The 25,241-nt window shown below is 34.8% G+C and overlaps 1 protein-coding gene across 1 annotated transcript; it reads left to right on the forward strand.

Annotated features, from left to right (window-relative positions):
* Positions 1-444: 444 nt before the first annotated feature.
* On the forward strand, positions 445-21,368 carry LOC134839380 (gamma-aminobutyric acid receptor subunit pi-like). The gene is made up of 10 exons (XM_063854910.1): positions 445-1,495; positions 4,305-4,510; positions 15,229-15,296; positions 15,612-15,829; positions 17,405-17,487; positions 17,813-17,947; positions 19,467-19,619; positions 20,003-20,145; positions 20,502-20,651; positions 20,958-21,368. The coding sequence occupies exons 1-10, from the start codon at positions 1,437-1,439 to the stop codon at positions 21,270-21,272; spliced, it is 1,530 nt and encodes a 509-aa protein (XP_063710980.1). The 5' UTR covers positions 445-1,436; the 3' UTR covers positions 21,273-21,368.
* The last annotated feature ends 3,873 nt before the right edge of the window (positions 21,369-25,241 follow it).

A 25,241-nucleotide genomic window follows, 5' to 3' on the forward strand; every position in this document is an offset into this window, starting at 1 on the left:
ATGAAAGCAGTTTTGTATCACCAGGTTTCGACGATAAGATTTTCTTTTCGCATTGATTGATTTTCGGGCCAGTTAATGAGGTGTGACGACCAATTGCGCTGATTAGAAGCTGCCACCAAATAGCAATTGAGGAAAAGAAGAGTAAAAATCAATCTTGAAAGAAAATCGCTTCCAGTTACTAGCCGGATTTTCCCAATTATTAAGACGACCCAAATCTAGTACAGAGGTTCATTCAAATTTGGCAAAATTTGGGAGTACTTTTTTGCATTTTCTCTCATTTTCCGTGTTTTTCTTCTCTTTTAATGGAAAGATAAAAGGAGAGATACTAAGAGGTAGATTGTCTTTAGGACGGTTTAAAAGGGTGACTGTGTTGAAAAGGGGGTTTGAAAATGATGATTTAAGTTGATGAAATTTATAAGAGGCACTTTTCTGACTATAGTTGACTGCCTGAGGAAGTGCAGTAATGAAATCTGGTAATGAACTAACCACCCAGGCGTCACCCCCATCCTACTCATCTCACCCCCTCCCTATTCCAGTCCCAGATCCCACAAATTCTAACCAATGAGGTTGACGTGAAGGATTGGTCAGGAGACTCTACCTTTCAATTTTCTATCCGCTCAGTTTCAATCTGTATCCTCTTTATATCCGTTTCCCGAAAAAAAAAACAAAGAAACAAATTCAATTATTTGTTGTTATAAAACTAGACTTTTTTGAACTATTTATTTTCACATAATGCTTAAGCCTATTTTCAAAAGAAACTTTTGATACATATTTCAAACGTAATTCAACTTTTGAAATTTTACTTAAAAAAACTTACAAACATCTCAAAGCTAATTTCAATTTCAATGATATTTGTAATTTGCTGGATTAAAATATGGTTAAATTGGTCTGTTACAAATGATTAATTGAACTTAGCTCAAAATCAGCTGATTCCGTCCGTTGATTTCTGGGCATAGGTTAGAATTCAAGCTGAGTTCCCGGAAACGAACCTATAAAGATAACGAAATGAAGTCATTTAACACATCATTTTGCAGCTAATGCATCTGGAACTGATAGCGATAACTCGAATGTATCAGGATATCCATTTTCAAACATATTTTGCAGTTTCTTGTTCTAGATCGGCATTGAACTTTGAAATTATACCCCAGAAAGTTTTCCGGTGTTGAATATCAGAAAGCGTCAAATTTTAGTCTCAGTTGGGAATTTTTAAATCCAATTAGCTTCTAGTATTTTTCCGAAGGTGATTATTTCACCATCAACCCAACTTTACTCTCAATTTTTCTCTTCATATTCAATAATCTTGCAAATATCCCAGTTTAATCAAATAAATGATAAAGGGAATCAGATAAACTGCTTCTAGTTCAAAATATCACAAGGTTAAAAAGACATGTGACCGATCCAATTAAGTTATTTTTGTTAACTTCTGGTCACTTATTATGTCAACTCGTTATATTCTGGTCAGAATAATCTTTCTTTTCCCGTGGATCTGTACTGGGTAAGTTTTTTCACATAGATAACTATTGATTAACTTGCTTGTTAAGCCCTTAAACTAAACAAGCACACTAAATGTGCTGCTTTGCAATTGTTCGAAGCAAAGTCGCCATTATACTTGCAAGCAACCCTGCTTGATTTTTTTTTGAAAACTTGAAATAGAAAAACGATAAGCACAGAACTTTTTATAGTGTTTTTTGGCCCTGTCACTTCTTCTTGCTAATTTGTTTTTATACTGTTGACTGAGATTTGAACTCAACCAAGTTCTTCAAACAAAATTTAATTTCGACTCGACATTAATAAGCCATTTTTGGTGCAGGTTTTTCTGCATCATAAAGGTCTCAATGTCCTAAGCTCCGTTTAAAAAAGACAATTCACTTGTGATCATTTTTTAGGTTATATGAGTTTCGAAAAAGCCAATTGTCAAATCGGGCTAATTAACGCGCAATATATATCCCGTTAATTTTTTTTGGCGAGTTTTTAAGCTCAGAAATTAAAATAAATTGAAATGCAGAGAGTTGTTTGGTCTTAATAGTACCTCAATTGACACTAAAAACATCAACTTGCACAGTACATTGCGTATGACGGACAAAAAATATTCAAAAAAAATTCGTTTTTTAATCATTTTTCATCAATTGTACCGAACAAGATGTTCATAGATGTTCAAGGGAAACATTTAGGGTTTCACCTTGATACTAGCAGTTTTGTTTGCTCACAAAAGTTTTGTTTGCTCGCAAAATTAACTGCTCAATCTGCAAATAGCACCGGCCACAGTCATACTTGCAAAACAAAACGAAATAAGAAGAAATAATCAATTTCGTGTTTTGTCATAAATCTCAATGTTTTTTCAGAATGTTTTTTTTTCAAGCAATATGGAGCTTTTGCTGTAATATATAAGGTAATCAATTTTTTTTAATTCTAAAAAGAAGACGATTAATGAGTTTTTTAAAAGAAGACTCAATGATCTGAATAGCAGAAAAAAAACCATAGTAAAGTTTTTTTGGTACTAAGAGAAAATTTTTTATTCTACGAATCACCCATGACAGAACTTTAAATTGACTGAAACCTGTCTGATTTTTATGTGATAGTCAATTTGCCCAAAAACGTTCACGTTTTTTCACAAAATAGGTTGGAACGGAACAGTAAGTTTTCGGAATAATACGCGGAACAAAACCCTCGTTTAAATTTGTTGGGATACATAAGAGACATGCGTTATAAAGTTGAGTAAACAGTTGTTCGGTTCATTTTAATTTCATTTTTATTTGAATAGCTCCTGTTAGGACAAAGCTCTGGTTGTTCCGACTGCAATTTAAGGTCTACGGAGTAGTTTTGCATTTATAAAAAGAATAAAATTTTCAAAATAAAGAAACATTTTTTTTTAAGTTTATTTTGAAAATCATCCCTCACATGTGAAGTCCGAAGTGAAATTTTTAGCATATAGACAATTATTGAATACACCAAATAGTTTGCCCTAATTCTGTTTGGAACGATTTCGCAGATGTAATAAATCTCGGCTCACGCGTTTTAGCACGAAATATATCTCGCATTAATTATCCCAAATAGGCCAAATTGGCAATCCCTTAGCCCCATAACCTTAAAAATACGACCGGAAGTGAAATATTTTTTCAGAGAACAAAAAACTTTGTGAATGAATTCAATAAACTATGTCAAAAATTGTTAGTTTAAAAGTCGACATTTGTCTGGAGAAAAAAATCATTCCGAGCACAAGTATGCTGTCAATTTTTTTCAAAAAACGGAATAAAATGGGCCAAAAGTGACCCGTTTTTGGGGCAAAATTTTAGATCTTTATTTTAGAAAACGAGTTGCCTCATTATTTTTTAAAGCAGATTTCGCCCTTGTTCCTTTTCTTCTAATGTCAATTAATTGTAGAGCAAGACTGCTCGTATCAGCGCGAAGCCCTGAATGTTTCGACTGCCTTTTAAGGTCTATAGGGCAAAAAATTTTAAGAATTTAAGTCCAAAACAATAATATTTTTTGAATGATAAAAAAAATTTCCTTCGAAAATGGCTAGTTAAAAAGTCGTAATTTGTCTGAAGAAAATAAAACCCACCCCGAGCACAAATATTCCCTTACTTTCGTTACGAAAGTCGGAACAAAAACGCGTTTATAGTTTCCAATTTCGACTGGATGATTGGAATCGGAACTGTATAGCGTTTTTAATTACGCGTAAGAGGCAAATTAATACATTCCAGTTTGAATAAGGGATAATAATTAACGCATAAGAATGACAAGAACATCAAGGTTTTAATACGGGAAAAACAGTGTCAATCAAAAGCTCGCCTTTTTGCTATCTGATTTTTTTTTCAAGAAACCTTAAATTTAAAATAATATGAGCGCTGAATTCTTGATTGATTTCGGGCACGGAGGGTTTATAGCGTTTCTTACAGAATTTTAGAACGTTTATTTCAACTGCTCACGCTGTTTTTACTTCACCAATACTGTGCGTTTTTTCCTCGGCTCTTAGCCATTAAATTTGAGTGGTACAAAGAAAACCGTCATTTTTGGCACAAATTTTCAAGTTTTCGTTTCCCATGATTTAAACAACAATTCGAGGAAGCTCGAAAATAATCCACTTTGTCAGTCTCAAAAAACAACGCAATCCCTCCCACTAACCCTAGATTGGTCCCTGCTGTGAAACAGCTTTCATTGACCTACTATTCAGAAACTCGTTTATGTATATAGTTTGCTCAATTACTTATGATGTCGGAGAAACTTCATGCAAGGAAACAGCATGAAGAAACGTTCTTGCAATTCTTTTCTTCAAAGGTTACAGAACACTTACTTTTTTTCAGCTCTTATGGCGTATCAATTACCACACAGCTACAACAGAGCACTGTGCCAATGTCAGATGCGTTGCCCCCATCGCATGACATGTTATCGGGGCCACCGCAACAGAAGAGCAAATACTCCCCCCAGCAGGATGAAGATATGCTGTTGAGACTGCTGGTGGCAAATAATTATGAAAACAGATTGAGGCCGGGACCCAAGGGAAATCCCCGTTAGTTCTAAATAAAGTCTTATCTTGTGCTTTACCATCAGTCCAAACTAATGTTTAAGGGTTTTAGGTATTATTGAACGAATGTCCCACGTTTCGCCCCACACACAGTTCGCCCCTCTTAAATCTAGTGGCACATTTCGCCCCTCACACATTTCGCCCCTAATAATTTCACACATTTCGTCCTCGCACTTTTCGCCCCTAACTTATTACACAGTTAACTAACGCCGCTTTCTTATTGTACATTTTAGGGGCGAAATGTGCCAGCAATTTATGAGGGGCGAAATGTGCCAGTAATTTATGAGGGGCGAAATGTGTGAGGGTCGAAATGTGCCAATAGATTTAAGAGGGGCGAAACGTGTGAGGGGCGAAATGTGTGAATACCTTACCCGGGTTGACGTCCATAGAAAAAAAATGCTTAACATACAGTTTCATATATGAAGTCTATGGAAAAAATGCTTATCATAGAAAATTCATACAAAATTTAAAAAGTGTTTTAAAAGTTTTTAATGAACATTTTTTTGGTCTAATTGCCTCTTTTGAAGCTTTCTGGCCATTAAAAAAATGATGTAAAGTTTTCTATAGAAAATGCTTATCATAAATTTTTATGTATGAAAATTATAAAATAGTCATTTTGTCATAGAAAAAACAAAATTTTCAAAAATCATCAAAAAACGTGTCTGGGTAACTTTAAATAGATTTACATAAGTTACATAGATTTACTTTAAATAGATTTACATATGATAGAGGGCATATTGACAATCAAAAACATTATTTAAATTTCGGTCAGAAAAATGCTTATCAAAAAGTTTTTATTTATAAAAACTGTATGATATGCATTTTTATCATAAACAAAATAAAAATTTGAGGTGAAAAATTTTTAATCCTTTTTTTGGCTGCAATTTTTTTTTGTGCTAAAGTATAATTTTACGAAGAAAAAAAAATTGCATGCAAAATTTGACATTTTTTTGTTTATAACGTAGTTCAGGATGAGTTTCTCACCCCAAAAAACCCACAAATCTCATTAAAATGTTTTTTTTTTCTGTAAGCAAGATTATTATCGTTTGTTTCATTTGCTAAAATAAAAATGAATTTGTATAAAAAACAGGCCCTTTTTCTCAACCATCATAATTTTCAAGCTAAAAATTATCTAGAAATATTCAAAAAGTTACTTTTTGGTATATCTTTTTTATGTGAAAACGTTAAAATTAATTTTTATGGCTGAAACCACCAAATGCAGTTACTCTCTGTGTTTTCTCATGACAAAAAATCCTTTGTTAGTGTTTCGGTTGAAACACGAAATTTCGAAGAAAAGTTTTTTGATCATTCATTTATGAAAAAAAATGCTTATCATACAATTTCACAGTATGAAAAAAATGCTTATCATACAATTTCATTTATGGAAAAAATGCTTATTTTGCTATTTCCATACATATACTTTTACTCTAAGAAATTGTATGAAAGAGTATAATAAGCATTTTTTTCATAAATGAAAAATGTATGATAACCATTTTTTCTCAAGCCGGGTATTGAGCAATTACTGTTTTCTGCTCTATCAGTTTCGTGGCAGTTTTTAGCTAGCGTTGATAGTCACAGCCCCATAATCCAAAACAAATTTAAAAAGGTGGTGAGTCAAAATCATCCCAGTAAAAAGTCATCCCAGACTTAATTTTGTGTAAAGTGAAACAAGACTGGTCGTATAATGGTAAAGCCCCAAACGTTTTAGCTAATTTTCAACTGCAATGAGAAAAACTGTAATTTTTTTTGATCTCAAAATTGATTAATTTTTCAATTTTTTTTTCCATTTTTCAGATTTTTTGTCTAAAAGTCTCGCCAAACGCTATTTAAAGAACAAATAAATATAAAATGAGTTAATGAATAAGTTATTTATTCTAAAACTCTTGCCTCATTGTTCCGACTTTCGATACGAAAATAACGGAATATTTGTGCTCGGGGTGGGTTTTTTTTCTTGAGACAAATTTCGACTTTTTAACTAGCCATTTTCGACGGAATTTTTTTTATATCATTCAAAATGTATTGTTGTCCTGAGCTCAAATTTGAAAAGATATTTTACCTGTGATTATTTTGTGTAAAGTTATGAGGGTTTAAAGATTGCCATTTTGGCCATTTTGACCAATTTGGGACAATTAAAGCGCGATATAATTCGCGCTATTAACGCGTAAGCGGAGATTTAATCCGTCTTATAAATCGTTCCAAATTGTTTGAACGAAGCTTATTTGCCTTAATTGATTTGTTACAAGGAACGAAATCTATCTTTTTTTACTTTATATGGCGTGCGGGGGATGATTTTCATAAAAAACTTCAAATTTATTAAACAAAAATTTCATTTTGTTTTATTTCATTTATTTTTTTATGTTATTACTGCTGCTCCATAAATCTTAAAAGACAGTCGGAATATTCAGTCGGAAAAAACAGTAATAATACGAGCAGTCTTGTAAATGATTAGCAATCAATTTTAATGCTTTATTAATTATTAGCAATTTATTTCATAGTTAATTGTTAATGAGTGATTATTTTTCCTTTTTATAGACACTGTCAAGGAAGCTCAAATATATTCCATTTTCATCCAAGGAACTCCAGTGCGACAATTCGAATAAGGCGACAACTCTTAACAAGGAGACAATTCTTAATAAGGCAACAATTCTTAACAAGGTTTGCTCTGCTTCACTCAGCTTCCCTTACATTTTCCAATGAAAGCTCTGCGCTCACCTTTTACGCTTAGATTCTCCGCTGGGTGATTAATACTCTCCTGAAACCAGTGTTTCCGGCTTTATCTACTGTTAAGAACTATCGCTTGTTATGAATTGTCGCAAACACAGATATTTTTACGATAACCATACACACATACAGCCAGCTCAGCAATCGCCCCAAGAGAGCAAGAAAAAATTAATGATGGATGTTAGGTCGGTTGAAGAGTAGCGCATTGAATTGTGTTTTTACAACAAAAAATACAGAATATCTCAAATCTAAAAAAAATATGTCGCTAGATATGTAAAACTGGAAGAAGGATTATAAAATATATTAAAAACTAAAAGTCAAAAAAAGATCTATGATATTTTCTGGAGTTCAAAAAGAGTTTTTCTGAAAAAACTTAGAGGATGTTTATCTAGCAAGCTACATTTTTGCAAGATGTTGAAGATAATAATTATTTTGCAAGATAGTTCGTCTTTCGTGACAAGGTTAAAGTTCTGCTGTCAAACAATACGTGTTGCCGTTCCGACAATTTGAAAAACGGGGAAGAACTTCGTGTTTGAGTGTGTTTTAGTTTTTTCTTTTTGTCACGCAAAATTAGGTACCACAAATAATCATCAGACTGGGGTAAGTCATAAATTATCAGTCGTGATTCGAAAAGCTCCAAAAAGTGCACAGTGTCGAGAAAGCCGGCAAAAAATTTAATAAAAAACTGTTTTTTATTTTTTTCCTGTCTTTTTTTCTTTTAAAAATTTGTCCAATTGACCTACTGTTAAATAAGCCTAAATTATAGTCTTACGTTAAATACCCTCATCACACCACGCAGAAGAAACTACACTTACTTGAAAACAAAACTGAATGTGTTTTAAAGACTATGGTCGGAACAATCTGTGCCACTTGCACAGTAACCGGCTATCCTTGTTCTTTTTATTTCTTCTGCTGCCTCTACTAAAGCAGCTACTGTTGATATATTTCTTTTGCTGCAGAAAACTTAAAGCATAATTGTTCAAACAAGAACAGGGTGTGGCACAGTGGCTCTAGCGTTTGGCTAGAACCTACTATTAAATCCATTATTATTACAGCCTGTGCCGCTAAATAAGTATAGGTTTCTATTGGGATAATAAACATATAAACATATGATCTACTATTTCAACATCTTTCAAAACTTACTCTACAGAAGACTTTTTTACCTGGGACAATTTCAAGAATTAGTGTTCACAAGACTTTTTATTTTGTACTTTCTCAGAAACCTTACACGATTTCAACTTAACAATTACTCAATCGAACATAGTTTTTGGCTTTTGCGTTCGGCTACAGTGTTCGAATGAGGCTGAAAGACCTTTTTTTCTAGTTCAAAACATTAACTCTTAAAAAAATCGCCGACGATGAACTATTAGACTGAAACTTCTATGCGCGAGAAAAAACGAAACACTAATGGCTCAAAAGAAAAAATGATGTGAGTCAATAATTTTCAAAAGCTACAACCTGAGTTTTTTTGTTTTATCTTCTTAAAATTTATCCTTTGAAAAAGAAACATTCTACATGATATGAAAGGATATAAAGAACAATTATTACTTGATTTAACAAATGCATGTTGCCATGAAAGAGTCAAAAGCCTACAATAAGCAAACCAAATGCAAAACCATCAACAATACCTAATGTGAACAAAACTAAAAAACTCAGACTTCATGCTCGTTTTAATTGCTCTCAGCCGGTAAGAAGTATAAAAAATCTATGATCAAAAAATTTTTTCTGACAAACAAAATTTGGAGAGTTTGCTTTAAACAATTCAAATTCTCCAGTGTTTTAGTTTGTAAAAATACTTCCATGGCTTTCGGAACAAAAAATACAGACTCGATTAGGTAAAAAAATTAAAGTGCAGCTCTAGATGAAAAATAGAAATACATAAACTCATAACAAGACTACTCGTATCAGGGCGAAGCCCTGAATATTCCGACTGCCTTTAAGGTTTATGGAGCACTAATAACATAAACAACATAAAAAATTTAAATGAAATAAAATATAATGAATTTTTTTATCTTAAATTTGAAAATTTTTCTATGAAAATCATCCCGCCACACGCCATTTAAAGTACAAAAGAATGAATTTCGCTTCTGTAACAAATCAATTAGGGCAAATAAGCTTCTTTCAACCAATTTGGAACGATTTATGAGACGGATTAAATCTCCGCTTACGCGTTAATAGCGCGAATTATATCGCGCTTTAATTGTCCCAAATTGGTCAAAATGGCAATCTTTAAAGCCTCATAACTTTACACAAAATGATCACAAGTAAAATATCTTTTCAAATTTGAGCTCAGGACAACAATACATTTTGAATGATTTTAAAAAAATTCCGTCAAAAACGGCTAGTTAAAAAGTCGAAGTTTGTCTGAAGAAAAAAAACCCACCCGAGCATAAATATTCCGTTACTTTCGTATCGAAAGTCGGAACAATAAATTTACGGAAAAGTCTTTCATTACAGTTCTCAGAGTTATCATCATAATAGAGGTAGCCTTGATTTGCTGCTCTTTGTTTCTCTGTTGCTATATAGAAATCTCGATAATTATTCTCTCTGGCGTATAGACTAGACTATCTCGAACAGCAAATTGGCAGCAAGCCATTACGAGGCCAAACTGTGCGGTCTGCACATTGTAAGCGGATTCCGCAACAGTTACAAATCGGATCTTTGCTACATTTCTTTGATCTTCTTTGCTGTTTTGGATTCCACAAACAAATGCCTAAAATACGCGGCGTTTGATCTTGAAATTTCGGTGAAACGGAGTGTTCGTTAAAGCGGAGAGTTTTGATCATTGTGACCAAGAACGAAACCCCAGGATTCAAGACAAACGCATACACACACTTCCGCTTTCCCCTTCCCCATGTTACATGAGGTTTTGTTATTGCCTACAGCTGCCCTTCTCGAAATATTGGGTGCCATCGCGATTGGAAAACAATTACCGTTTAAACAGCAAGTTTGAACTTTTTCAAGCAAATTTAGTTTTTAATTTGAGCACACCTTTGATAGATGGTACATTTTTCAGAGACACGATTTCGTCCTATATTGGTACCAGAGTTAGAACGTCTCTCTCGAAATTCTCCTTTTATTCGCATTTTTAAAAAAAATTTCTTTAACTAGGTTACATGGTTTGACTAGTAACTGACTGATTATGATTTCCTTGCTCAGTTTCTGCAATCAAAGAGGGAATGACTTCATTACATAAAGTTTCTGTTTCAATTGCTGTTTTTTCCATAGGCTTGTTTTCTAAGTCAACATATGATACGTATATCTCGAAATATGGCTCGTCTTCGAAATGTGCCGTTCTCACAAAAAGCGGACGTTTGAAAGGACTGTTTATCAGGAAGTTTTTATCCTTTTTTCTTGATTTTCTTCGTCCAGTTTCTTCGTCTTTCCTCCTTTTGTTTCGAATCAATCACTTGACTTCAGAACCCTGATTTTTTCGAGGATAACAAAATTAAATAGTTTCTAGTTCGGTTTTGCCGATTTGGCTCGGAAAATTCATTCAATTACAAAACACGAGGAACTTACAGATAATCAAATGTTACTTGTTTCACCTAGGACTTTCACTTAGGTCAAATCTCTCCGAACTTTTGACGCAGCTTTGTCATTGAGCTAAGTTCTTTTTAAATTGAAAAGGTCAAAATCTCTGAATAAGATGTTGTTTCTAGCCAGATTGTAACTCTATGCATTTTCCCGGATTGGATTTTTATGGAATCGAGAGTAATTTTTAAATCAAATCATTTTCAACAGTTTTACTATCAATTTTTTTTCAATTTGATGGTTTTTTTTTTCAGTTTTGTTTGACCAATCAGGTCCAAAAATTCGAAAACTATGGTCAGTTGCAAGGGCAGTCGTTTCCAATTCCACGTATCCTAACTTAACAAAAATTGGACGGTAGCGGGGATATAACTTTATGAAAAAATTATTTTTATGTCATTGGTCCCAACAGCGCCGGACAACATGATGCCATCTTCACGTTTCATGCAACTAAGGAACAGTCAATTACTGACGTGGCCTCTTTACACCCTGTACCAATATTTGTTTTGACAATTTAACAAAACCGGTCATGGCATCTTTGTATAAGAATAGGAACTCTCCTCAATGGAATTCTCGCCAAACTGAAGGTCACCAGCCCGCAAATCTGGCCATGAATTTGGAACATTTTTGGAGCAAACTGGAAGCAAAGACCATGAAAACATTCCTCCACGTCAAAACACACCCGTCACTAACAGCAAATTAAATATTCGGATTCAAAACTAAATTCAGTTTTGCTGATTTTGTTTATGACTTGGGACAAGTGCCCCCACAAAAACTTTGGTTAAAAAATAAAGCAACTGAACACTAAGCGTCAACTGAATAGTCGTCTGCAAAATCTAATTCAACAACATTCTTTTTTGCTTTTTGTTGCGGATTTAGATTGTTCCCCAAAAGATATCGAATCTAGAGGCACAGAAGTACTGCCCTGAGGTCAAAAAATGACAAAAAAGTCCTGATTACTGGGGTCTGGACAATTTTAATTACTTTCTTCAATTTCTTTTATTTTTTGCTTTCAGATCTTAAATTGATTGATCATAATTTCAGTCGGTGCAAATATCGCTTAAAGATGTTGGTTAAAATTTAGAAAAATGGTGTCACGAGTATCAACATCTATTAAGGCAATTTTTTGGCCTACATTTTTTTTGGAAGTTGTAAGACGTTCACAAATTGCGATCATACGTTTTGTGGTTCTCTTCACTCTTTTTCTACCATGATGTTGGCTTGTGTTTAATTTCCCTCTGGATCTTTTCTATTTTACGTTCAAAAATCGTCAAAAAATTAATTCAACAATCTGTTTGTAATACTAAATCCAAAATAAAGACCCGGGTAAAGCACATTTAGAATTTTCCGTTGTCTGCAATTCAGAAAGGTTTACACAAGCGTACCTTAAATTAAGCATTTTAGTTAGACTTGATTTTTTTATTGCTCAAAAATGTCTTTGTTTGGTAGAAAAACAGTTCAGATGCTTGAAAACAATAACAACTAAAGATAATAAATAACTGAACATAATATTAAAAAACTAGCAAAAAAGAACATAAAGTGGATCTGCCTAGTTGGTAAGCTTTCAACTCTATGATCAATGATCTTTGGGCTTTTCGAACGCTGCAATTTTGTTAAAGCTGGACCCCGGTTGAGGGGGCATCCAAATCCTCAGTTGGAAGAGACGAGGTTGTGGCTTTGGATGCAGAAGTCATGGAGGTTGCAAGTAGAACCATACCTAAGATTTTTTGTCTAACCAGCTGTGCTTATTCACATACAAAATATTACTGGTTTTAATGAAATTATTGTTAATTATTCAAACGACTCCTACTTGTCTATATGGTTGCTCTTGTCTGCTGCTTCATCTGTACAGCTATTTGGGCTGAAACGTTTAGCAAGACTCACATGCTTCATATTAAGGCAAAACGGTCTTGTCGCCCAAATAACGCAGGTAGTTGGTTCGAATCCGGATCTACTCAAGATTAATTTTCTCCTGTGGAGTAAAAAAAATGGTTCCTTTTAAGCGTTAAAAATAGTGCGGCTAGTAAACGTTTTTTAGTTTTAATTGTTTATGATATTTAATGTTGAAGATGAACTATTGTGTTGAAGATAACACTAAGTAATATTGTCTTTCAATCTTTTTCAGAATATTTTTTGCAGTTTTAAGTTTTGGAAAATAAATTAATTGTTTTGACTTCGGCCGTTACCGCAAACCCAAAATGGCGGATCACATCATGGGATATTCGTCAAATCCATTTTGCGTTCTGAAACGACAGAAAAATTGCAATTGGGTTCCAGGGAGTTTTATTAAATTGTCAATTGGTTTTTCCATAATTATGTTTTTGATTGGATGAATTTTTGCTGTTCTCGATCAATATTGTATTTAACTTTTAATTGACAAGGGATGGGGGCAACATGAATGAACCATTCTCACTTGCAAAAAAGATAGAATGAGAGGGGTTATCAAAATTTAGGAACTTGTCCCAATTGCGGAAAATTTGACGGTGTCAACTGTCTCATTTGATGATTGTCCAGATAAATGAAATTAGGAAACAGCAATAATTGAGAATGGAGGCAATACGTTCATCACAAAATCATCTGCAAAAATGAGCTGATAAAAAAAATGGGTCAGATACGTTTTCAGCGACAAAAAGATCAAAAATGACAGCGGAATTCACTGACAAATTGTGGAATCCAGCAACAAAAAGTACAAATCTATTGAAGAATCCGGTGACAAAAAGTGGAGTCCAGCAACAAAAAGTACAAATCTATTGAAGAATCCGGTGACAAAAAGTGGAATCCAGCGACAAAAAGAACAAATCCATTGTAGAATCTACTGAAAAAAGTTGGAATCCAACGACATTCAGCTTCAATGTACGCTAAATGCAAAAGAGCATTTGTCTCCGAAATGCGCATTGTCACTGGATTCCAAATTTTTTTCTTGCTAACAATGTTTCAGCTTTAGCGTCTAGTGTTTAAGACTTTCTTATCAGATTTTCTTATCGAGATGATGCGGAAACCAACGCATTTTATGCGAATTCCAGGGACTGCTAGTGCGTAATCCAAACCACTATCAAAGTACCTTAGCTTGGCGTCGTAACGTCCGTCAAAAATCGCTTGTCAAAAAGTCGAACTTTGCTCGGAGAACATACTACCCCGAGCTCAAATATTCCGTCACTTTCTTCGAAAGTAGACGCAAAAAGCAAAACTGAATACGGTATTTTTTTTCTAGACAGACAATATTTCGTTTTTACTGCCATTTTAAATTAGACAAGTGCGTGAAAGTGAAAAAAATTCAACGCAAATGAGAAAAAAACAATAAATGAAGATCACATCTGTCAACTGGCAATGAACAATTAGTTTGCCTTTATCAAACCTTACTAGTCTCTAAGTCGCTGGTTTGATTTGAGTGAAATTATTTTTTTTTCTTTGGCTTATTTCTGTGATTGAGGAGGTCATGCAACGTATTATTGTTCCGACTTTCGATACGAAAGTAACGGAATATTTGTGCTCGGGTTGGGTTTTGTTTTCTTTAGACATAAACTTTGGCTTTTTAACTAGCCATTTTTGATGGAAAATTTTTACATCATTCGAAAGCTATGTTGTCCTGGGCTTAAATTTGAAAAAATATTTTACGTGTGATTGTTTTTCGTAAAGTTATGAGGCTTTAAAGATTGCCATTTTGGCCATTTTGGCCAATTTGGGACAATTAACGCGCGATATATTTCGCGCTATTAACGCGTAAGCGGAGATTTAATCCGTCTTAGAAATCGTTCAAAAATGGTTGAAAGAAGCTTATTTGCCATAATTGATTTGTTAATAGGAGCAAAATCTATCACTTTGTACTTAATATGGCGTGTGGGGGGATGTTTTCACAAAAAAATCTTGAACTTTTTAGAAAAAAAATTTTTAATTCTACTTTATTACATTTAAATTTTCCATGTTATTACTGCTCCATAGATCTTAAAAGGCAGCCGGAACATTCAGGGCATCGCCCTGATACGATCAGTCGTTTTACTTTGATAGTTGAGGAGCCTAGTGAAAGTACTATTAAGCTACCAAAGCCTCAGCAGCAATAAAATGTCTAGCCTGTGGATGATTTGACTTGTTTTTAGAAGTTAATGACTGGTAGGGGATGATTTTGTCAGCAAAGTTATATAAATTTAATGGATCAAAGCATGTAGGATGATTTTGTCTTAGATGGTTGTGGCTGAGAACATGATGTAAAGGCGAAATTGTTGTCGTATTTCTTTTCACTGTATTTATTTATTTATTTAAAGTTCTGCATAAATATTATGTTATCGTAAGCCCAAATTTAAAACGATGTATCATCATCATATTTGGTGCGTTGCTCCCCAGAATTGGTATATATTGGCGCCAAAGGTACCCTCACAGTAAAGTTGAGATTGGGAGTGATGATAAAAATTGAGGGAGAAATGATAATAAATATTAGCACGATTATCTTGTTTCAGGTGGACCTCTGAAGGTAAACGTCTCTCTGCATATTGTCAACATAGGACCTGTCTCCGAGTTCGACATGGTGGGTAAAATTTTATCATCTACAATTCTCACAAATTATTTTGATGAAAGAATTTAGAAAGAGGACTCCTATATTTGAACTTAATTATTGCTTCAAGATTTTTAGCTCCGTTAATTGCCGTAATTTTCTCCCTTGAAAAATGGGAATAAATCTTTGCGGAGAGGCTTACAAAATTCAAGCTACAATTAAAGATTGTTTTCGAAATTTGATTACGAAAAAAAATATTTCATTAAATTTGTAGTCTCTGCTTCGAAAAACATCCTACATCTGAAATTAATTTGAAACGAGCTCTGATTTTTTGTGATTTTCACTTAGACTTTCAAACTGGGCGTGTACTTCCGTCAATTCTGGGTCGACTCCCGCCTGCAGTTCAACGGCAACAAGAGCGTCACTCTTTCGGAGGACCTGTTAGACGCCCTGTGGCTGCCTGACTCATTCTTCCACAGTGAGATAGTGAGCAATGTGCACAAGGTGACAAAGGAGAATGTGTTCTTCAGAATAGAACCAAATGGAGAGATACTTATGAGTATACGGTGTGTAATCGCTCATAAAGACAGTTTTTTTTTCAAAAAGTTTTTTTATTGTAAATAAAATGGCTCGGATTTTTTGCATTAGGTTGTTTGTCGGTTCCGCCTTTTAAACCCCACTTCGCCCAATGCATTCAACGGTGCTAAGAGTTTTGCAATGGAGAGAAAAAATTGCGTGTTGATTTTTAGGTCGAGGTTTTCATTGTTTTAACAGCCAAATGTAATTTTTTTTACTGTTTTGCTGATTATAGTCCGTTATAATCTTGTATAATCGACGAGAATCATTAAAATTATATTAAATTTGCTGGAAAAAATTGCAGAAAAAAATCAATTAAAATCGACTAAAACCGATTTAAAATAGATTTTTGCTTTTATGATAGTAGCAATTAAATTTCGTTCATTACGAGGCCAAACTGTGCACTTGGATAGGCGCACAATTTTATGTCTGTATGTTCCTGGATTCCAAAGACAAACCTTTAAACATGTTCCAAAATGCAAGAGGATTCCACTTACAAAACTACCGTGGATTCCGCGTACAAATACCTGCTACGTAATTTTGCCATTTGTCAGCACATTTTTTGTGTCGCGGATTCCGCAGCAAGCGAATGTAGCTAGTTGTTCTGGATTCCGCAACTGTAAGTGGATTCCACAAAATGTAAGTGGAATCTGCAAATGTAAGTGGAATCCGCAAAATCTGTAAGCGGAATCCGCAAACTGTAAGTGGACTCGGAATTTTATTTATTACTGAACTTGCATATAAACAATTAAAAGCTAGAGCTGGAATTCTTATCTATAGCAATGCGGAATTTAAAGGCAAGGACTTAACCATTGTCAGTGGAAACCACGAACAAGTCTCAAAACATTTGTTAACTAAGTCGGTGGATGTCACCTTTTAGTATTTTGGAAACACAACACCGAATAAAATCAATATTTGGAGTCATTGGGTTGAGAGTGTTTGGAAACATTACACACAGCATATCGCAAAACTAGGTCAGTATTGCAATATGTTTGCGGATTCCGCAAATCCGTCTATTTTTGGAGCAATCTTGAGCGGTAGAATGTTTTAGCTATTTGTTTGTGGAATCCAAAACAGCGAAGAAGAGCAAAGCAAAGTAGCAAAGTTGCGGACTCCGCGACAGATCTGATTTTGTCCTGTTGCGGAATCCGCTTCCAAAGCACAGGATGCACAGTTTGGCCTCGTACTGTTGTAAATCGATTATATTCGATTTTTTAAGAATGTTGAAAAAACTAACTGTGAAATGACAAAAATAGTTATCCATATGCTCCGCTGCGGGTTGCACTTTCCTATCGAACTTTTGTATGTACATCAAAAAGTGAGTAGAGACGTTTTTTGTCGATATAGGTTGGAAGGGATGCCAACAGATATTTGATGCTCGTTATCCTTCATCGAAAAAGTTTGAAAATTTTACGAGTTCTCCGAAAATACAATAAGGACCCTATTTTGGGAAATGTGAAAAACTCTAAAGATTTTTTTTGCAATCTGTCACTATTTTGTTACTGGCTAAAATAACAATTATTTTTTGCAAAACTCCAAATATTACGCCCATATCATCCCTTTAGGGCCACTGTGACGTCTCGATGTCCAATGAATCTGAGGTACTTCCCTATGGACACCCAGGTGTGCGAACTCAGAATAGCCAGCTGTGAGTCACGTTTTCCTTAAACCTGCCTGTAATTATGAAAATCCCCTTGCCCATAGAAGTATCCCATTTCCCAACCACAATTTAGGTATCCCATGTTTCTCACCACAATTAATTTAAATAGCTAAAAACTTTGCTCTAAGAAGAGAAAAAAAGATTAAATATAACATGGCGAAGAAAATTAGTGACAACTGCAAATATCTATCGACGAGTAAGTTGATAGAAAATTTTCCCGTAAATGTTCAAACATCCCTTTCATAGAAGTTTTTTGCCAGTGAAGTGTTTTTTTTGTTCTTACGAGTTGATTCAATGACTGGGTGGTTCTTAGATGGCTACACGTGTAAGGACGTGATCTACCAGTGGCATTGGCGGGACATCATTGCAGTGGAGAATGACACCACCCTGGCAAACTTCCGCATGATCAACTACACCCTCACAAATTTCAACCGATCACTCAGCACAGGTACATTGAAGAACAAGTTGCCGATTCCCCCCCCCCCCCCCCACATTTGAATTTCAGCTTTGAAAAACTATTTTGACATTGTCTTAACGTAACAAAAATTTGCATAGAGAACAATTTCATTATTGTGAACATGTTTGTTCTTCATACTTTATATCGTAACATCACTCACTTAAGCACAGGGGCGGATTTAGGGGGGGGGGGGGGGGAGCGGGGGCGGACACTCTACTTCCCTCAGGGATTCAACCCCCTACCGACCCAAAGGGTCCCCCTTTGAACTATTTTGAGGTATCCAATTTTGGCTGACGGACCCTAAAATTTTCTAAAGACGCCTTCGGGCTCTTTTTCCTTCCCTCTCACCTGACACGACCATCAATTTTATGTTGTAACGAGTGGTTTTACAAGGTTAATTATAAGGGCAAAATATGTTGGCTCAGCTTAATTAGACCGCATGTCAATTTTCATAACGATCGGACAATGTGAACAGTAAGTTTACTGGTAAAAAACTGCAAGTGGGGAGAAAAGGAAAAAGAGCTCGCCTTCGGCGCCAATATATGCTTATTTAAAGGAGGGAGCGCGCGCCAAAAAAAACGCAATTTTTTGGTAGAAATTTTCCAAAAAGTGTCTAAAAACGCCTTTTTAGGCCTGTTCTTTTTCAAAATTTTGCCTGCCGCGCATAAAAATTGGACGAAACGGTCTTTGTAATGCTTTGGGAGAGCTCGGAAAATCAATTTGGTCGACCTTAAAAATAGGTCGACAAAATTTCGAAATTTTTTTGAAAATCCGCCCCCCTCGAGAAAATCTTAGATCCGCCCCTGCTTAAGCATAATAACACGTAAAACAACTATAGAAATGTATATTTTGAAATGTGAGGGGGGAGGGGAAAAGAGCTGTTAAAAATTATTGGATATCTTTGCCACTTAAGGATTTCCCATGGGCCACTTAAGGATTTCCCTCAGGAATTCGGCCACCTGCCGACCCAAAGGGTCCCCCCTTTGTACTACTTTGAGAAATCAATTTTTGGCTGACAGACCCCAATTTTTTTCTAAAGGCGCCAATATAAACTAATTTTGAAGGGGAAGCGTGCACCAAAAAACGCGATTTTTTGGTCAAAGTTTTCAAAAAAGTGCCTAAAACGGCTTTTTCGGCCTGCTTTTTCATAAAGTTCCCTGCCGAGCACAAAATTTGGTCGAAACAGGCTCTTTTTAGTGCTTTGGGAGAGCTCGGAAAATCAATTTGGTCAAGCTAAATAAAAAAAAAGGTAGACAAATTTTTCTATTTTTTTGAAAACCGCCCCCCCCCCCCTCTCGAGAAAATCCTAGATCCGCCCCTGGTAATATATCATGAAATTAATATTTGCGTAAAAAAATGACAACTGAAATTGCTGGAAAAACTGGAGTAGCCCTATATGGTTCACGATTCATCCAACTCTTGAAAAACATTCCACTTGGCTGGCTTTAAAAGACGTTTCTGAAAGTAGACTACAGCGGTGGAAAAAAGTAATCAAACAGAGTTAATTTAGGCAGCTGGTCCACTCTGGCGGTGCAGTTTACATTTGTGAGGAACACGCTCTACTTCTTCATCCAGATGTATGCTCCCTCTGCACTCATAGTCATGGTCTCGTGGGTCTCCTTCTGGGTCGGCACCTCGTCTGTACCTGCACGCGCAGCTCTAGGTCAGTCATTATTGTTAGAATTAGGAGTAGAACCAGACTATTTCTATGTGCAGTTTTTAGATACTTTTTGCAGTTTTCCGCTTTTGACCACTCGAAAGACCTACAAACAAGTTTTTGTGTTCTTCCGGACCTTAGAAAGCCCTCGAATTATCGCAATGCAAAAAAACTTGGGACCGGTGGGCTTCATACTTCTAATTTCAAGACTGGTTGTATAAAGATTCCAAAGTTTGACAATTCTTTACTAGTGGAATGTGATTTAAAAAGCTTTAAACTGGTCAATAGGCCAAGAAATCAATGGTGGAAATACGTACCTGATTGCTTTCTGATTCTGCTCAGTTATAATGCACGCCACTTGAACAAGTTCAATGTTCACGTTATTTCAGGCATCACAACAGTATTGACCCTGTTGACTATCATCACAGGAAGCAACAACAACATGCCCAAGATATCCTACATGAAGGCCATAGATGTCTACTTCGCCGGATGCTTCTTCTTCGTGTTCTGCTCACTCATCGAATTCGCCATGGTAACCATAGTGGCACAAATGCACTTGTTAGAGGATTGTTCAAACCAAAAAGTCTACTGGTCGTAAAATTTCTCAGGGATAATGCAAATTTGGAAGAGCGTAACTGCATTAGGATTTGTTTGCGGTTTTGTCGAAACATTACTTTTGAAACAGTTTTTCAAAGATCATGGCGCCCAGAACTGTCTGAAACTGAAAATAACCAAAAGATATGATATGTAAACTGATAACTGCAATGTTTTTTTTTCTCTAATTCCTCGCGATAGACGCAGTCAGTAAAGTATAATCAACAAAACTACCATGTATCGGATATTCTTTTTTGTTGCAAACCATTCTTTTTAAACCATTTCCCTCCCCAGGTGTGCTACTTGAACGTGCAGAGGGGCATCTATGACCCGGAGCAGGCGGCTGCCTACAACTACCTCTACCACAACAACTCAGACGACGACTTCGTCACTCTACCTCACTCTTACGGGGAGGAGAGAAGTCCATACAAACTAGCATCCAAGGTCAGATAAAATAGTTCGTGAACTTGAAGTTTGTGATAAATCAGAAATAACCACTCCGTTGCCTTCCGATGTCGAACCAAAACCTCCCCATACACTCGAATGAAACAGACAACTCTTGTAACTTTGACATCTCATGAAGGACCAATGGATTAGGGTAAAATTCATGTACCTACCAGAAAGCAAGCTCGTGGTTGATCTGGTGTGATATTATTTTGAAGCTTTTTCAGCTGCAATTTTGTTTTTTAAATGATATCTGAATGTCGAGAAAAAATTGTCAGAACATTTTGTTTGTTTTTTTTTTTTTAGAAAAAGAGAAACTCGTTGGTATCCGAGAAGCCTAGCTTCAGAAACAGCAGTTCTTCTCTGCACAGAAAACCTTCGGTCGATTCTGCCGAAAGTAATGCCAAGGTCATCAGTCCCAAAAAGTCTGAAAAATATTTCAGTTTCAACTTGTTTACCCTCCTTTGCTCCTGTCGCAACTCCAGTGACAATCAGGCTTCGGAGAACTGTCTGTCGCATAATGTGGATTTGATTGACACCTACTCACGATACCTTTTCCCTCTCTCGTACTTAATTCTAAACCTAATGTACTGGTACTTTTATAAATATTGCATAACTTAAACATTAAAACGATGATGTTGTTTTAAAAGCTCAGAACACAAATGCTAGGCAATTTTTTTTCTGATGCTGTCAGATACTAAACAGTTGCTCAGATGTTCCGACCAATGTTTAAATTCACTTTTATTATTTATGTGCAAATGAATAATCAAGAGTTTAAAAACCACTTTTTTGGAGCCAGAACTTTGAGTTTAAGTCCGGGTGGCTCACTCATAGAGTATTTTCAGATAAGGTACTGTTTGTCACGCTATCTTATTTTCGGCCGGATGATCAAGGCAAATTCTTAGTCTAATACCGATTTTAACCTTACTCTTATATCTCCTAGTCTGAATAGATCCACTGTATACTGGTACTTGCGAGATAGGTATCAGAAACTGTTCTGAAATAGAACGGCTGTTTGCTAAGTTATATTCAACTTGTTCTGTTGCTGAAACTATGAATAGTTTCAGCTATACAATTTATAGTAAGTGTTAGTTATGGATCAAGATTGGTTAATTAGAAATACTTTACAGAGATAGTTTTATCAATAAAATAATTGGATATGAATACTAGTTTTAAATTGGTTCCACCCATCCGGGGCTTAGAGAGTTATAAGTTTTAATTTTTATTTTAAAGAAGGACGGATGGCGAGATTCTTTGATTCCTAGAGTAGACTCGTTTGAAGCAGTGACTACGTGAAAGAAAAGAAAGTTACAGTTGCTCGTGTTGCGGAGTAGTTGTCTTCTTACATGATCGCCGGGAGAAAACTAAAAAGGAAAGGTGAAACACACGTGTAGAATTGGTGAGTGTTTTTTATATTTGTGTTAGTAATATTTAGAGATGACATTAAAAAAACTGAGTCATCTAAGTCCATGCGTGGTGAGTTAAAAAAAACTGGGCAGGGGGAAGAGGTGAGGCCCGAAGTTGAAATGAGGGAGTCGTGGCGTTGAAGATTGAATGGATAAGAAAGGGAACAGTTGAGGGGTCCAACTTGTCGGCTCATCGTGTGTTAAAAAAAAGATTGTTTTAAGAACGAAGATTTGAGTTATGTGGTTGTTCTACATACTGTTCGTATGTGTCGTCTATAGTTGGTTGTTGGTGTGCTATATGAGATATGGGGATACGTTTTAAGTTATTAATATGATTTGGTCCTTCAGAGGTCGAAGGTTATTTCTATAGCTTTGTGATACTAATGATAATGGATGGTTATTGTGTAACCTATATTAATATGATGGTCCTGTGGATTTTATATATTTATTTTCTGGTGGAATGTCGCATGAGTTTGCTTTTGTAGAAATATTTTTCATTGTTTTCACTGATTTGTGCATCAAGAAATTTTTTATTATTAGAAGTTGAAAATATTCGGAAAAATCCTGCAAATATAATGCTTGCTACACTAGCTTGTCTATTGAGTTGTGTATGTTTTTCGTATGTAGTATGAATTCTTTTTAAAAATGGAAAAAATATTTGTAACATTAAGCATTGCGTATAATATAGTCAATCTTTCTAAGATATAGTAAGGCCATCCTAGAAATGCAAGGAGTTCATTTTTGATGCGTGAACTATAATGAATCATGCTAGGATTTTTTCAAGATCAACTTTTATTATTTGTGATATTTCATTATCAGTGAGTGGTTCACGGATTGTGTCTTGAAAATGTGAGAAAATAATTTTTTCTTGTCCTACTATTGCGTGTCAAGATTTTTGCGGTGGAGATACACAAAATGTGTCGTTTGTTTCTAATTTAGAATCATAGCTATAAATGTTGAAAAAATGATTGTTTGGGAAGATTGAATTTGCTCTTTGTGAATTTGGGTGTTGTGTATTTGGGATATATTTTGTGAAAACCTAGAGTCTTACTAGTTTAGGAAGTTATGAAATTTCAACTCTGCTTTATAGATGATGCTGTTCTGGATTCCGATTTCAAAGACTATTTTTGGTTGATTATTGGTATAATTTTATCTGCAATCAAATCCCGAAGATTGTGAAGTTCTTGTATTGTGGTTGAGTCAGATTCTGAAACTGCGTTTCGTGTTTTAGAAAATTTATGTTCCATAATTTGCATTTGTTTCGTGATTTTTGCCCTCCGAATTGTTTGTTTTTCGATCTGATGTATCCTTTTTTTGTTTAAGTAGTGTAATTACAAGATCGTGTCTTTCGTTTTTGATTAAACAATTTTTGAGTACTATACTTTATTTGCTTCCTAGATTATCTGTTGAAATAAGTGTTAGAAAATTAGTTGCAAAATCCAGGGGTTAGATTTTTATATTTCCTAAACTGTTAGTTTTTACAATTTTTGAGTGGCTATCCTAATCTTTGGGAAAATTTGTCGAGGGTAGATGAGTAGGAGAGAGAAAATATCAAATCTTAAGAATGTTTTGTATTTTGTTGAAATTTAAAGTTAAATTTAAGAAAAACATAGTTAATCTTACTTAGGGTTTTGATTTGTGATCGAGCGTTGGAGAATTGTAAATCAACCCACAAATTTCAGGTATAATTAAAACACAATTAGATCGTTAGTTACTATTTCAGAGCTTCCTAAAATTTTAAGGGTTTTCGTCTGGGTCAACGAAGAGGTGGGGCTCAAGTGAAGGATGGATAACCGAAGTTCTTCACTGTTTATCTTAATTATACTGGTTAGTTTTCCTAAAAAATTCTATAAGTCCTGGTTGTTTGATAAGGGTTGGAGAGTAGAGAGAAGGAATCGACGTTTGAGGTTGTTAGACACTTTAAAATATGAGGTGGGGAGAACAAAGTTCTTCTCATTGATCCAAGGGAAGCCTTGATGATCAGCTGATTTGAGTGAAAAAAAATTAATTAAAGTTTAATTAAAGATCCAAGGAAAGCCTTCATGATCTGTTTTTAAAATGAATTTCAATTATCAAAGGGCAAGAACATGCCTTGAGAAAAAAAATTCAATAAAAAATTAATTTTAAGAAGAAGTTATAGAATTAAAATTATTTTTACAGTTGAAGTTTTGATTTAAGTTAGTTTTTGAATAAATTTGGTTATGTTTTGGGTGATGAAGCGGGTATGAAGAAGAAAAACGGTTTCTTGAGAAGCAATAAGTTTTTTTATAATTTTAAATAACTTTAACGTCAAAATTCCCTAGTAACTAATTTTGTATTTTTATACAATAGAATGTGATTTTACAAAATTTTCAAAATTGAACACTGAAAATTTGTGTATCTTTTTATCAGTCGTTAGTGTCGTTTTAATTTATAGCAATCAGTCAAACTATTCTTCAAATAAAATAATATTCTTGTCAATAATTGAAAATATAAATTTACTGCATAGAGTATTCTGAAGACAAATACTCTTTGCGGTTCGTACTACCATATAGTATTTTGATTTGTTGCTCAATCGATATTCACGCTGTGATCTTGTTCGCCGTTCAATACCTGATAGTTCTCGTTTTGTTTGAGTATTGGCGTAGATTCATTGCGACGTAGAGTCATATCTATTAAATTGTCTATTTCATCTAACATTTTGCAATTTCGCAATTTTGGTCTTTTCCTAGTTCTAATTTGCTGAATCTAAGTTAGTTAAGTTCTCGTTCGAGAATTTTGGTCGCACCAGACGAGTTTATGCTGAGGTAGCATACTCATAAATTAATTTTAGATAAGGTACACCGTCTGTTCGTCATGCTGAACTTATTTTACACCGTCTGATCTTATTTTCGGCCGGATAGATTCGTGCAACTTCTTAGTTCAATACCAATCTTAATCTTACTCTTATATCTCCTAGCTTCAATAGATCTAGTGTATACTGGTATTTGCGAGTTAGTCTTGCAGCCTGTCCAAAATGAAAACAACTGTAGTCTAAGATTAAAATAGTTCTGGTGCTGAAACTACAAGTAGTTTCAGCACTACAATTAATTGTCAGTGTTGGTGATGGAATGTGATTGGTTAGTTAGTAATATTTGATAGGGATATTTTTATCAATAATAAAACTGGTTCATAAATACTAGTCCAGAACTGGTCCCAGAACTTT

This window comes from Symsagittifera roscoffensis, chromosome 2, assembly GCF_963678635.1.
Source record: "Symsagittifera roscoffensis chromosome 2, txSymRosc1.1, whole genome shotgun sequence".
Classification (NCBI taxonomy): domain Eukaryota; kingdom Metazoa; phylum Xenacoelomorpha; order Acoela; family Convolutidae; genus Symsagittifera; species Symsagittifera roscoffensis.

Coding starts and splice junctions, on each gene's coding strand:
- LOC134839380 (XM_063854910.1), top strand. CDS start 1,437: ATGTCAACTCGTTATATTCTGGTCAGAATAATCTTTCTTTTCCCGTGG. Junction 17,488..17,812: donor CGAACTCAGAATAGCCAGCT/GTGAGTCACGTT, acceptor GGTGGTTCTTAG/ATGGCTACACGTGTAAGGAC. Junction 20,146..20,501: donor CACTCATCGAATTCGCCATG/GTAACCATAGTG, acceptor TTCCCTCCCCAG/GTGTGCTACTTGAACGTGCA.